The following is a 15,585-nucleotide window of genomic DNA, read 5'->3' on the forward strand; positions in this document are numbered from 1 at the left end:
TCATTCAGCCATTTGATGGGAATATTTCACCCAGCAAGGTTTCTGATCCTTCATGGGAGGTTTCTGAGCATATTTGGTTATTTCCAATTGACTTCTCTTAGCATGTGGCTGAATTAAACACTCCTATCCAGCCTAAAGAGGTTTCAGTATTGCTGACCTATATGATTCAAAATTTGTGAGTCAGGCTCTGCTGAACGTCAGCGAATGTTTATTCTTGCCCCATACAGCATAGAAGTAGCCAGGTAGCCGCTATCAGTATGTCCTTCCCCGATGAGAGGCAGCAACTGAGAGGAGGCAGCTCTGTGTTGATGTGCGTGCGTGTGTGCGTGTGTGAGCTTGCATGTGCGTACATGCACATCCTGCTCATGTCCAGGGCTGAACCAAACAGGACAGCTCACAGCACTGCCAACAGTGCAAGCTCACCCACCTGGCTTTGCCCTGCCATGGACAAGAAATCCTTGTACAGACGGAGTATCATACTGTATCACGTCTAGCCAGCATCAAACTTACACTCTGCTGTGGGATTATAACCCTGGTCATGTCCCTCCACCATGCAATTCTAGCTTTTGCATGCGCTGGGATATTTGGAGTCAGCTTGGACTTCCACCATTTGCAAGGTGCAGTAGGGTTACAAAGCTGAGATATACCAGGATGCGTGAGGAGGCTGCACCGAGTCTGTCTGTGCGCACATGTTACCCCAACTCATTGGAAGGCCTCCAGCCACCTCCCATGTTTCTAGCGCTCTTTGTGCCCTGACCTTAAGCAGTGGGAGCTCTCAGCTTTCGCCTCTCCTAGAGTGTTCCCAGTCTTGGTGGCTGCGGGGGAAGTTTGTGAAGGTGGTCAGAGAGCCTCCAAAAAGCTTGAACACTCAAAGGCAAAAGGAAAGAACTCAATAGTCACAATTTCAAAGTTAAAAAAAAAATAAAAGCTCTATTTTTAAGCAAACCTTATGATTTTGGGGTATTTCCCCTGGTTTTTGAATGCTGCCACTACTCCTCACAGTGTCCCCTCCTCCCTTCCTAGGTCTCCAAGGAAGAAACATGAGCCTGTCCCATCAGTGCCAACTGGGCTGCTGCTGCATGGCCAGTCAGAGCCACCCAGGCCGACATTTCTAAAACACCTTTCTCCCTGCTGCTGCTGTAGATAGCATCATGCTACAACCCCCAGTCACATGGGAAAAGTACTTTATAGCCTCGGGGGAAAAAAAATCAGAGTCAATTTTGGCTGTTAGCAGAATAATGATGAGAAAGACTTTAAATGGCAGAATCAATTCTTTTTAACACAGGCAGCTTTGTATAAAAAGGCCATAGTGCTTTGCAAGATCGTTGCTGTCTGCTTTTTGAATGAACACATATCAATTACAGAGTTCTTCGCTGTGTACTAAATTTCAGTTTGCTGAGGTAAATATATCAAGTTTTCCTTTTCTCTTACTTTCTGAATATTTACAAGAAAGTGAGGAAGTCATAAATGACATTTTAAAATTTCTTTAGGATGTCAAAAATCAGATATTTTTTGTCTAATTAATTTTAAAATTTATAGCAATCTATTATGGGCAATTGACTCTGAAATGAACACCGCTTTTGTGGGCTGTGCAGGGCAGCTGTTTTGTCTGGAGGAAAGGTAGAAAAAAAATTGTTACCCCACCCAAAACTGGAAATTTGTTTGCAAAAATAGCAAGAGAGTAAATAATGTCTCTGAGAAATGGATCAAAAGAAGAGGGAGAAATTACATGGTTGTTGGTTGGGGCAATTTCAGACGACACATTACAAAATATTGTGGTTCCCAACTGAATAGCAGAAAACTAGGACTAATGTATCATTTCTAATGAGAGCTGAAAATATTTGATTTTTCCACAGCAACCATAAACGCAAATGTTTATGCAAGAAAATGAGGCTTAACTTAATTTATTTCTGTTTAAAGGAGATAATAGCCAATTAGGAGTCAATAAAAAAGGTTTCCCTGAATGATTTTCTTTAAATCTGTATACAGGAAAAAAATCTTAAAGAATGCTATAGAATGGACCAAAATAAAAGAAAGAAGTGAAAAAAGAAAGAAATGACATGGTCAGTGGTTTTGGGAAGCTTCAGATGGATGCAATGTAAAACATTTTCTGGAATTATATTGACCTCCAGTGTAGTACTAGCATAGCCTGGATTAATAAACTACTTCTGAAAGCAAATTGCAAAAAAATGTATTTTAAAGGGATTGGAAAGTGTTGTGGAAAAAATCAAAATGACAAATAATTTTTAAAAAATAGCCCAAACCCATTTAACTGCCCTGACTCAGGTACCATGGCAGACTGGTCAGTCTTAGACACTTTTCCCTCATTTTATGGGCAATATATTATGTTACACTGTACAACCCCATGCTTAAAGACATGTATGCATGAGCTTAATGCATCAGCTATGTGGGGGATCCTTCAAAATAAGTAAGGTAAATGCAAGCATATGTGCTTCTATGGTCAGATCCAGAAAATACAATGGAGCTAGAAAAGAAGAAACATACACCAGATCTAAGAGTACAATATGTGGGGAGAAAGAGCAAAAAAAACCCTCCAAATTTCAGCCAAATACAGAAAACCTCTCTAGGTCAAGAGAAAAAGGGGAAAAGGCAGTAATAAAAAGATTTAACAAATGACGGAGTTTGAGCCTGCTCTCTCCTGTTATAAATCAGTCATAGCGAAAGAGCTGTGCCAGTCTATGTCATGTGGGGATCTGCCTCCAGCTATGATAACCTCTGATGGGAGGAGAGGAAAATCATGTCCTGGGAAAGCCTGATAGCTCTGGGTTTCTGTAGGCTTCAAACACCATCTCTCCCCTGTGCAAATCTCATCTAGAAGCTCCCCTGATAAGCCCATTAGGATCTCGGCTGAGACTCCATGACTTCTTTGCATAACCCTAAGACTTGTGCCCTTGCCATTGCTGTGATGGAGGAAGAGCTCCCGCATTTCAGTGACTTCTGCCAGCTGCCTGGGTGAAGGCAGTTTCTGGAGGAGTGGTGGGGGCAGCTCAGGTAGTAAACATTTGCTCCTTTACAGTCAGCTCCCGAAATACGTCATCAGGGGGTTGGAGGGTTAAGTGGTTCGTAGCTCACAGTACCTACCACTGCCTTGGTGTGTTCTCCTGTCTGGCCCCTGGAGTGGCTCACAGACAGGAGAACACAGTGTTTGATCCGACGTCTGCAGGCCTCTGATTTCTGAACCTAGTAAGTCATTTTGACCTGAGGAGCAAGCAAGCTACAGCTGAACTTGGCCACTGCACCTTGGAGAGTGGATATGACTTCAGGAACTGTGCTTCGTAACTTACTGTTGGTACCAGAGGAGAGAAGTCGTTGCAGGCAGGTGGAGAGAGGATCTCCAAACTTGCCTATGGCAATAAGATACTAGTTGTAATACAAATCTGTCTATTTCAGGACTTCACCATGACCCTTTATCTGAGGCACTACTGGAAAGACGAAAGGCTGTCCTTCCCGAGCACCAACAACCAAAGCATGACGTTTGACGGCCGGCTTGTGAAGAAGATCTGGGTCCCCGACATGTTCTTTGTCCACTCCAAGCGTTCCTTCATCCACGACACCACCACTGATAATGTCATGCTGCGAGTCCAACCAGACGGGAAGGTACTTTATAGTCTCAGGTAAAATTGCATTCAATCAGTGCTAGTTATTAGTGAAATGAGAGTGAAAGTATAGGTTCCTCCTGTATTTCATTTTTGTATGGCTTCATGCTATGAATAAATAAATAAATGTACTGACTAGCTGCTGTGATCAGGAGGAAAAATCCCCTTCCGTTATCATAATAAAAATGCGTGTGTGCACAAGGAGGCAATCTGGGCCAGTATTATATAAATAGAGTGAGAGTCAGGACTGAAACTTCATTCCTAGGAAACAGTTTGTGTCACCTTCCTCTAGCCAGTTGCTGTCCCTCCCGCTTGTCTGCCTTGAGAGCGGGATTTCCTAATCTGTGTGACTTCTCTATCCCCCTTGCAACTCCTAACACACCACATTCCCATTGCCTGCTGGACCTCACTAGCCTAGAGCCAGTGGGAAGGAAAATCTGGGTCCCTCTGACAGTAACTTGTGCCAGTTCATTAAGTGCCCTTTGCAGGAAGCGATTTTCTTGGTTCCTGCCAGCAATGCCTCATTGTCTTGTGTGTGTGATCTACCAGCCGCGTACTGCAGTTCCTTGAGGGAACTCACCATGGAAAAGCAAGGTGTGATCACTGCAAGGCATTGCAAAGGAGATAAGGCACAATGTAAGGAAAAAGGCAATGTCTTAAAATAAACAAAAGTCCAAAGCAGTTGTCACAGAATCACAGAATGGTTGAGGTCGGAAGGGACCTCTGGAGATCATCTAGTCCAACCTCCCTGCTCAAGCAGGATCACCTAGAGCATGTTAGACAGAGTTGCATCCAGGCAGGCTTTGAATATCTCCAGAGAAGGAGACTCTCTGGGCAACCTGTGCCAGTGCTCTGTCACTCTCACAGGAAAGAAATTCCTCCTCATATTCAGGTAGAACTTCATGTGCTTCAATTTCTGCCCACTACCTCTTGTCCTATCACTTGGTGCCACTGAAAAGAGTTTGTCCCCATCCTCTTGACACCCTCCCTTATGGTATTTGTAGACATTGATAAGATCCCCCCTCAGTCTTCTCTTCCCCAGGCTGAAGAGGCCCAGCTCTCGCAGCTGTTCCTCATAGGGCAGATGCTCCAGCCCTCTGATCATCTTTGTAGCCCTCTGCTGGCCTCTCTCCAGGAGCTCCATGTCTCTGTTGTAGTGGGGAGTCCAGAACTGGACACAGTACTCGAGATGAGGCCTCCCCAGGGCTGAGGAGAGGGGCAGGATCTTGACCTGCTGGCAACACTCTTCCTAACACATCGCAGGATACCTTTGGCCTTCTTGCCTGTAAGGGCACATTGCTGGCTCATTGTCAACTTGTTGTCCACCAGCACTCCTAGTTCCTTCTCCACAGAGCTGCTTTCCAGCAGGTCAGTCCCCAGCCTGTACTGATACATGGGGTTATTCCTTCCTGGGTGCGGGACCCTGCACTTGCCTTTATTGAATGTCATGAGGTTTCATGACGTTCAATGTCACGCATACAAGTTAATCACACATATAAGGCAAAGAGGCATTGCTGGCAGGAACCAAGACTGGATCCAGTACCGATCTCTGGGGGACACTGCCAGCTACATGCCTCGAACTAGACTCTGTGCCACTGATCACAACCCTCTGAGCTCTGCCTTTCAGCCAGTTCTCAATCCACTTCACTGTCCACTCGTCTAACCCACACTTCCTGAGCTTCTTTAGGAGGATGTTATGGGAGACAGTGTCAGAAACCTTGCTGAAGTCAAGGTACACAATGTCCCCTGCTCTCTCCTCATCTACCCAGCCAGTCATTACATCATAGAAGGCTATCAGATTGGTTAAGCAGGATTTCCCCTTGGTGAATCCATGTTGACTACTCTTGATCACCTTGTTTTCCTCCACATGCTTAGAGACAACATCCAGAATGAGCTGTTCCATCCCCTTTCCAGGGATGGAGGTGAGGTTGACTGACCTGTAATTTCTTGGGTCCTCCTTCTTGCCCCTTTGAAGATGGAGTGACATTGGCTTTCTTCCACTCTTCAGGCACCTTTCCTGTTCTCCATGACCTTTCCAAGATGAAGGAGAGTGGAGCAGCCTAGCAATGACATCCACCAGCTCCCTCAGCACTTGTGGGTGCATCTCATCAGGGCCCATGAATTTCTGGATGTCAAATTTGCCTAGAAGATCTCTAGCCCAAATCTCCTCCACCAAAGGAAAGTCTTCTTTTCTCCAGACTTTCTCTCTTGTCTCCAGGCTCTGGTATTCCTGAGGGCTGCCCTTAGCAGTGAAGACTGAAGCAAAGAAGGCATTTGGTAACTCTGCCTGCTCTGCATCCTTTGTCACCAGGGCCCCTGCCCCATTCATCAGTGGGCCCACATTTTCCCTAGTCTTCCTTTTGCTACTGATGTATTTGAGGAAGCCTTTCCTGTTGTCCTTGACATCCCTTGCCAGATTTAATTCTAAATGGGCCTTAGCCTTCCTCATCACATGCCTGCGTACTCTGACAACATTTTTTTATTCCTCCCAAGTAGATTGTCTCTTTTTCCACGTTCTGTGTACTTCTGTTTGAGTTTTGCCAGGAGCTCCTTGCTCACCCATGCAGGTCTCCTGCCTCCTTTGCTTTACTTCTTACTCATAGGGATGCACTGCTCTTGAGCTTGGAGGAAGTGATACTTGAATATTAACTAGCTCTCTTGGACTCCCCTTCCTTCTAGGACCCTAACCCACAAAATCACAGAATCAGTAAGGTTGACGGGACCTCTGGAGGTCATCGAGTCCAAAGATTTCCTGGTGCTGGTTCCACTGGTGCTTGAACCTAGGACCTTCAGCATGTAAAGCAGATGTGATAATCACTATACTATCCCTCAACCCCCCTCCCATGGGATTCCAGTAGTTCCCTGAAGAGGCCAAAATTTGCTCTCCCGAAGTCCAGGGTTGTGATCCTACTTATTGCCCTGCTTGCTCCTTGCAAGCTCCTGAACTCCACTATCTCATGATCAAGGCTGCCCTCAGTCTTCATATATCTAACCAATCTTCCTTTGTTTGTTAGCACAAGGTCTGGCAGCACACCTCTCCTTGTTGGCTCCTCCACCACCTGTGTCAAGAAGTTACCATTGATGCTCTGCAGGAGTCTCCTGGACTGTTTTGCCTAGCTGTGTTTTCTTCCAGCAGATATCAGGGTGGATGAAGTTCTCCATGAGAGCCATGGTCTGTGATTGTGAGGCTACTTCCAGCTGTCTGTAAAAGGCCTCATTGACTTCCTCTTCCTGATCGGATGGCTGCAACAGTGTCCCCCATGTTAGCCTGCTCTTTAACTCTTACCCATAAGCTCTCAACTTGCGTTTCATCCACCCCTGGACAGAGTTCAACACATTCCAGTTGCTCTCTCACATAAAGAGCAACTCCACCACCTCACTTCCTAGCCTATCTTTCCTGAAGTGTCTCATATGCACTTCGCACAGCTGCATGCACCCAGTGGAGGCATCCAGCTTGAGCCACGTTTTGTTGACTTCCCTGTCTCTATAACTCTCCCTTTCCCCCACCCTTCCTAGTTTAAAGCTCTCTTTACCAGGCTGGCCAACCTGTTGGCAAAGACATATGTGCCCAGCTTAGTGAGGGACATCTCTCTCCCCATCAGCTGCCAGTCTTCAAACAGGGTACCATGATCATAGAAATGAAAACGCTGTTGCCAACACCAGTGGTGCAGCCAATAGTTCATTGGGAAGGTTATATTTACCCACTTTATTTTGCAACAGAGTCTCAGGGCCTAATGAAATGTGCAATTACTGTTTTTACAGGTAATTACAAAGAGATATAAATTACCCTGAATACAAATTTACCTTTACATTAAGCAAGACAACAGACCAAACATCCTTAGTCACACAACATAATGAGCTTCACCTGAGGGTATATAACTCCTAGTGACTCACATGTACAGCTAAAGCAATGCAAACATTATGCTGACTTTAGACCCGTCGTACTTTTTATGCAGTAACTGTTTCATGTGCAATGCGTGAATGCTCCAATGTGGGAACAAGTGGGAGTTGTGACATCTAGTTTAGAGGTTGATGCTGACCCTGCCTGGTTTTCTCCCTTATTTTCTGCCTGGTGGAACATCTTTGAGAGGAACATATTTCTCCATCCAGAATAACCCAGTTGTGGGAGCACTCTCCAGAGAGAGATGTGGTGTTGAGTCTGTTAAGAAGGGAACTGAGTGTAAATCCATGTGTTCCCCAAAGAATGACAGTTGTCTGATCACTGAGCAGCTAAGCTGGCAGGTTGAGGGTCTGTCAAAAGCAAGTAGGTGATTAAAAGAAAGTACAAGTTCCCACAGACTGCTCTTGATCATCCTTGGAGACCCTCACCATCACAAACTCCCTATGCAAAATGGGCAGGACAGGCTCAGCCTGTGAAACTTGATGGGGGTTAGGTGTAAACTGAACCACTCAGTCCAGCCCACATGGAGACCCTAACGGGAACAAGCGGGACCCGACCCCAGGCACCTGGGGATGCCTGTGCTGCAAGTAGAGACACTGCTGAGCTATTGGTGTCAGGGGGCCTGTAAAGTGTGAGGCAATGGGTGGGGGGAGTCGTTCAAGATTGCTGCTTGCATCTTGGACATCTGAATTCCCATTCAGTCCTGGACAAACTGAGCTTGACTCCTCTCCTCTCCTTAACTCCTCAAGGCAATTGAATCAAGATTTTTGGATGCTCCCAGAGTATATATAGAATTATACTATTATAAATGAGACAGACTAGAGGAAGACCAGAGTTTCTGTTTTATAGTGCAGAGTATTTCAGTGGTCATGAGCTTCGACCAGCTTCAGTTCTATCTCTCGGTACCGTCTGTGCCCTCTAGTGGTTGATGTCAAAGTATGATTGCCAGGTTTTGAATAAGTAGCTGGCTGTTCAAGGGGTGCAGAGAAAACTACAAATGGTAAAAAAGTTTCCTCTCTGCCCTTTCCCATTTTCTTCCCTACTTTTTTCATCTAGTAGGAGTTTATGGTGGCCTTTCTAGTCATCTAGTCTAACACTAGTTTGCTGAGAAGAACAAATGGCTTTAGCTCAAATGGAATGGCTTTAGCTCAAAGGAAGGTGCTTTTTTTCTCGATGAACTGTTACTGACCAGGTAGTTATTTAATAACAAAATAAACTCGAAGCTTTGCTATTTTTCAGTCACATAAGAAGCCTAGCTTTTGATGTGCTGTTTCTTATTATTCCTAGAGTTACAGTAACAGCAATGTGCAACATGGATTTCAGTCGCTTTCCCCTGGACACACAAACATGTTCCCTGGAGATTGAGAGCTGTAAGTTAAAGGGAGGTGTGTGTAAGCTAAGGGTTCACACTGTGGCCGCCTACACCTAGGTTTGATTATAAAATAAGGAGTTGGTAAATAGATTGGAGGTCTAACCCAAGTGAGCAAACTTCAAAACTGAGAACAAATCCCTGCCCTTAAGTATTTTTTGATATAATTCTTTTAGATGGTGTTTGCAACAAGAAAATATACTTTAAATATCATCGGCAAATGCTGTCCTGTCAGTGTCCCCCTAAAAGTCAGCTGGGCTGCCCCAGCCTTCTGCTCTACCTAGGGCGGTTTGCCTGCATGTCAGCAGTGCCCAGCAGCATCCATTCGCCCCAGGTATCTCCCCCAACAACAGCTCTTAAACTTCTGGGGCTGTCAGCCAGCTGGTGGCATTCAGCCCTTTGACCCAGGATCTTATATTTCACTTGGAACATGCATTGGCATGTGCTGAGCTGTAGGTACCGTAATGGCTATTCCACTGCATTGCATTAAAGTTTGCTGTGCTCCCCTAGATGCCTACACTGAGGATGACCTCATGCTGTACTGGAAGAACGGGAATGATTCCCTAAAAACAGACGAGAGGATATCTCTGTCCCAGTTCCTGATCCAGGAGTTTCACACGACCACAAAACTCGCCTTTTACAGCAGCACAGGTGAGTAACGGAGCGCCTGGTGGAGAGTGGGCTGTGGGAAAGGGGTCAGGCCCAGCCCTCTTGCCCTTCTTTATAGAGGAATGTCCCATTGGGAGGTCCAGGGGTGCCCAGGACCTTGATAGGGTCCAGGGTGATCTTGGCACTGCAAAAGGTGCCAGCTATCGCCAGCCAGACTTCATGATTTGTTCACTGCAGTGCTGCCTGCACTGCGCCATTCCTTCCACGTTAATAGTTACAAAATTATCAGATGCATTTCTGTTTAGAAAGGCATACAAAAACAGGACCCTGATTTTCTAAGACCTTTGTACCCTGAAGTCCTCTAAGAACTGACTTGCACAGAGGATTTCCAAAAGTTGATTAGCACTTGCCAAAAGGGAATGTTGCTTCAGACTAACTGTTTTCAAATAATTTGATGTTCCTTGTCTGGAATGAGGAGTGCCTTATTCTGAATGCACTTAATCTATGGTTAGAAAATCCAGAAAGGCTATTCCCCCTCAAGATCACACTAGGCTTTAATATGAATTAAATGCCCTGGGTGCACAGGTTATGTTATCTTCTCTGGAAGACCTGCTCCTGAGAGACACGTAGGTTACAGCAGTCAGTTCAATGAAGATTCTTTTCTGTCAGCTGCAACGTCTGTGGTCATTGCTTGCGTTTTCCAAAATCAGATGTAGCACTATTTCACTGGTGCACCATCTCTTGCCTGAAATTGGTTTGGCTTAGGTGCAACTTCTCTGGTTTCTTCTCTCTGTTATGCAGGATGGTACAATCGCCTGTACATAAACTTCACCTTGCGCCGACACATCTTCTTCTTCTTGCTCCAAACTTACTTCCCTGCCACTCTCATGGTTATGCTGTCCTGGGTGTCTTTCTGGATCGATCGCCGAGCTGTACCTGCCAGAGTTCCTTTAGGTAAAAATGATCTCGTAGTCAGCAGACCTAAGAGACAGTCACAGGCAAGGCCCTGACGATGAGGACAAATCAGGGAGCAAACACCAAGCTCTGCTTTTATTGCTTGTAACAGATACATAGCATGTACAGAACCAGTCTCAATATTCTTCAGAAATTTTAGTGAGCAAGAATGTGAAATTAGCAACACTAGCAAACCTTAAGTATATTGAGTTTTTCTAGAGGAGAGAGGGTGGAGGTAACACAGTAAGCTGAGCTGCATTATTCAAATTGCTAAGTAAGATTGTACTGCACTGTGAGGGATTTAGCTTCTGCTTCCACATCATTCCTCAGACAGGTGAAGCCACATATCACAAGATTTGCCATAGGAGCTGAACTATGCTATGGATGTGAATCTCATTTGAAAATGGATGCTTTGTCCTCAGTGAAATACTATTTGTGTTTTTACAGACTTTGAGCCCTTCCATTTATTCCAGTGAACACATTTCAGGACTTTTTGTTTATTGTTAAAATTATGTTCTTCAGGGAAGAGCATATATACAGCCCTAAGGGAGATGGCAGTGGGGCATGTCCAAGTCCATGTTCAGAAGCAGTATCCAGTGCCTTGAGAAATCATTGAACAGGAGCATAGATGTCTGGGCCTAGGCTCTCCAAGAGATGTAGGCACTGCCTTTAGAAGCAGTTAGGCACTTAGATATTCCTGTGAGTTCAGTCCTTTGTGCATATATACATCATTTCAACTCCTGAATGGATTATTAATGTGAATAATTAGTGCTTGTAACAAGAGGGCCAGCTTGCACAGTGGCAAAGTGCTGCTGCTATGCAGTGAGGAATGTGCTCAAATCAGAATTAGCATTACCGTCACAATAAAAAAAGGAAAACCCCAGTTAGAAATCAGGGCTGTCTGGACCCTTCTCAGGCAACAAAATCCACCACTTAAATGTGAAAAAAATACGGTCAGGTAAACTGAGATGTCAGGAAATTATATCTGCGTCTGGTGTTAGTGATAAAGAGTCTGGTTGGAACATGCCTTATGAGCTCTCTGTCCTGGTATATTCTCAGGGATAACCACCGTGCTGACCATGTCTACAATCATCACGGGAGTGAACGCCTCCATGCCTCGTGTTTCCTACATCAAAGCGGTGGACATTTACCTATGGGTCAGTTTTGTGTTCGTCTTCCTCTCGGTGCTGGAATATGCAGCAGTGAATTACCTGACCACAGTGCAAGAGCGGAAGGAGAGGAAACTCCGGGACAAGGTGAGGTTTTCAATCTCCGATGCTGTTCTTTGCCACTGGGGAAAGGGGCATCAAATGTCTGGGAACTATCTAAAGTTGGCAGCTACAGTGTTTTGCTTTCTGCTGCCTTGGGAGAATCAATGCTGGCAAAAAGACGCCATCAGTAAAGTATTGTTGGTTGTAAAGATTAGCTGCAGATACCCAGCACTCAAGCTCACCAGCGTTTCTTCAGTGTATGAGGGCAGCTGCATTCCCCCACCTATAGCCCTCCACTGCCTGTAGAAGTGGAATAGGTTTTAATATTTTACCTTTAAATATTTTGTTATTTTGAATATACAAATACAAACCTGTGAATAGCACCAGATGGATACTGCGTTTTGGGTGTCAGATAACATGGCAGATTTCCCTCATTTTTCCCCAGGCAGTGCCTAGGCTTATACATAATGGTCCAGAATTTCCCCTTTTTGCTTTTTAGGTAAATTATATACACCACCAAAATCTCAGCATCAGCTCTTCAAGTTGGGCAAGCCTAATGCATCCCTTCTCACAGGTTCCCTCTGTTCTTTTTTCTGGTTTTCTCAGCTTCAAACAACTGGCCCAACCTTTATTTACATGGTGATAGCTGTGCTTTAGCCAAATGAACTTTCTCATTCCCAAACGAACAGCAGTGCTAGAGGATAGCTGCTTTTTGCGCAGCTCTCAGTTGTCTTGCAGATGTGAAACCGGAGAAGAAAAAAGCTGCTGCCCAGCTCCATCCTCGCCCGCTGGTCCCGTTCTCCCTTGTGTGTCCCAGGAGCCTGACTCCACAGGCCTTTCCTCCCTCTGCCTTTGCAAGGAGAACAGGGCCCTGTGCACGTGTATCCGGACATAACTCATAACTGTGTCCACAGCTTCCCTGCGCGTGCAGCCTCCCTCAGCCGCGGCCCATGATGATGGATGGCAGCTACAACGACGGTGACGTGAACGAACTCGGGCACTACGTGTCCGAGAACGGAGACAAACAGGACAGAATGATGGTGCAGCTGGCGCTGGGGTCTGAAAGGGGCTCAGGCAGGCGGAAAAATCAGAGATACGTCAGCATGCGGATCGACACTCACGCCATTGACAAATACTCCAGGATAATATTCCCTGGTGCATACATTCTATTTAATTTGATATACTGGTCCATTTTTTCATGAGCATACGTAACTTCTGTGTTCACAGGGCATTGCCTCATTACATGAAAGTACAGTCTCACAGGCTAACAGAAAGAAAATGAGAAATGTTTTAATTTGAAGAAAAATCAATTGTTTTCAGGATTTTTTTTTTTACTATGTATGTCTCATCTTCAACATAAATATCTCTGTGCAAGCTTCACATTTGAGCTAAATATAGGATATACAATCTAACATTTTATACTTAAAGCTGTGCTATGTTCCTTCCTGTGCCTCATAGGCCACTGTAAACTATTTTAACAAGTGACAGTAATTGCCAGTTGCTTATATACAGTACATCCCCCATTTCGTGACCCTGAAATCCTAACTCTCTACGTACTTGAGTGCATGCATATATTTCTGGGCTCAGCAGACCTATCATATTCAATACCAACAAATACAAAGACTATGCAAATACACATTTGTTTGCAGGATGAAATAGTTATCGGAAGCACAAATTGTCCAGTACCAGGAAACACTTTGGCAAGGTTGTTGATGGCCAAAGCGTGCTTCCACTGTTTAATACATGCTGTGCTAGCAGTACTGAACTGATAGATCCAAGTAGTAACACGGTTTAGAACTGAGCTCTGTTTTGAGCATACTTAAAAGCAAAATAATCTTTCCAGACTGTTTTGATTATTCCTTTAAAATTACTTACTGTGTACACTTATAAAGGAATCCACTCAGTCTGGACAGAAGTCAGATTTTTCTCAATGATAACCAAACCACAGGAGCTCTCCTTGGATTTGCTTATGTGGGAATTTTACTTTTGAGTTTCCTGGGAAAGGGAACAGGGTTTTCTACAAAATGTTCCACTGAAGACAAATGGGTCTACAAAGAAACCTCCCCACCCCGTTACAGAATACACCACTTCTCTCTGAGATTGCCTAGGTGTTACTAGTTAGCAACACAGAGTTGCAGCTTGTTGTAAACTCTTGTTTCTGCTAAAAGCATTGATAATTGCACTCCTTTCCAGGAAGAATCCAGTCCATTTTTAGTAAAAACATAATAGAATGGTGCTCAACCGGTGACCATACAGTTGTAAGGACTTTGTGTCCAAGTTACTTAAAGATACCATGCCGAAAGCTTTGAAATGAAGGGTCTGTTTGCAGATCCAGGTAGCTGTAACCAACTCTGCTTTGATGTTGCATCCACTGCGCCTGTACTCCACCGTCCCCCCGTGCCCACGCTTCCAGGATAACACCTAGGAGATGCAGTGGGAACTGAGGCACTTGGCATTTACTGAAGTCCCAATTCTCCATCGCAGTTTTGCAGAACAACTAGCCAGCATAGCTGTTCTATATGGAAAAGGCAAAATCTGCGTAGTAGTAGTAGTAAACAAATCTCAGGAAAATAAGAATTTGCTGAATAGAGTCAGGGGCTCTTACAGTAACAGCATTACTGAAGATTTCTCAAAGAAAGTTGGGTTGTTCAGTCAGTCTGCCATCGTATGCTCTCTGTTTATATCCATATGGCTAAATGATGGTGGCAGGTGGCAGAATTTTAAACACATGCACACTTTCTCGCACACTTGTAAAATTTCTCACATGCACAGGACCATTCTTGAAGCGGATGTCTTTTACATATGTAGCTGCTCTAAGGATCAGACCAAAGAAGTGGCATCTCCAAAAGGCAAATGTATCTTCTCACATGGCATCTGCTCTGGACCAACTGATCTGTTGCTTTGTGCATTACGCTAGACATAATGTACAGACATTGAAATTATTTGAACTTTCTTGATGCTTGTTTTTAATTTCATATGTAAATAAATTTAATATAAAAAAACTCAGCATTTCTTAAAACTGCTGAAATTATGACCTGCAAATGCATAACTGCACTGCATACTGCACTTACAGCCTACAGTCTGTAGGTATGGCAATGAAATCATAGAATCACAGAATCAGTAAGGTTGGAAGGGACCTCTGGAGATGCATCTAGTCCAACCTCCCTGCTCAGCAGGGTCACCTAGAGCATGTTAGACAGGGTTGCATCCAGGCGAGCCTTGAAGATCTCCAGAGAAGGAGACTCCACAACCTCTCTGGGCAACCTGTCCCAGTGCTCCGTCACTCCCACAGGGAAGAAATTCCCCCTCACGGTCAGGCAGAACTTCCTGTGCTTCAATTTCTGCCCATTGCCTCTTGTCCTGTCACACGGGACAACTGAAAAGAGTTTGTCCCCGTCCCCTTGACACCCTCCCTTCAGGTACTTGTACACGTTGATGAGATCCCCCCTCAGTCTTCTCTTCCCCAGGCTAATCAGGCCCAGCTCTCGCAGCCGTTCCTCATAGGGCAGGTGCTCCAGCCCTCTGATCACCTTCGTAGCCCTCTGCTGGACTCTTTCCAGTAGCTCTATGTCTCTGTTGTAGTGGGGAGCCCAGAACTGGACACAGCACTCGAGGTGAGGCCTCCCCAGGGCTGAGGAGAGGGGCAGGATCACCTCCCTCGACCTGCTGGCAACACTCTTCCCAACGCACCCCAGGAGACCATTGGCCTTCTTGGCCACAAGGGCACATTGCTGGCTCATAGTCAACTTGCTGTCCACCAGCACTGTCAGGTCCTTCCCTGCAGAGCTGCTCTCCAGCAGGTCAGCCCCCAGCCTGTACTGATACATGGGGTTATTCCTTCCTGGGTGCAGGACTCTGCACTTGCCCTTGTTGAACCTCATGAGGTTCCTCTCCACCCAGCTCTCCAGCCTGTCCAGGTCTCTC

At 45.2% G+C, this 15,585-nt stretch overlaps 1 protein-coding gene across 2 annotated transcripts in view; it reads left to right on the plus strand.

Moving 5' to 3' along the window:
* Positions 1-12,863, plus strand: part of LOC134137888 (gamma-aminobutyric acid receptor subunit rho-1) — a 38,351-nt gene extending 25,488 nt beyond the window's left edge. For both annotated transcript variants that reach the window (XM_062571027.1, XM_062571028.1), the window contains 6 exons: positions 3,412-3,635; positions 8,806-8,888; positions 9,398-9,538; positions 10,298-10,450; positions 11,510-11,706; positions 12,576-12,863. In XM_062571027.1, the coding sequence (XP_062427011.1) occupies positions 3,412-3,635; positions 8,806-8,888; positions 9,398-9,538; positions 10,298-10,450; positions 11,510-11,706; positions 12,576-12,863 (1,086 nt within the window). The remainder of the gene's footprint in view (positions 1-3,411; positions 3,636-8,805; positions 8,889-9,397; positions 9,539-10,297; positions 10,451-11,509; positions 11,707-12,575) is intronic.
* The last annotated feature ends 2,722 nt before the right edge of the window (positions 12,864-15,585 follow it).

The sequence above is a fragment of the Rhea pennata genome, chromosome 3 (assembly GCF_028389875.1).
Source record: "Rhea pennata isolate bPtePen1 chromosome 3, bPtePen1.pri, whole genome shotgun sequence".
Classification (NCBI taxonomy): Eukaryota; Metazoa; Chordata; class Aves; order Rheiformes; family Rheidae; genus Rhea; species Rhea pennata.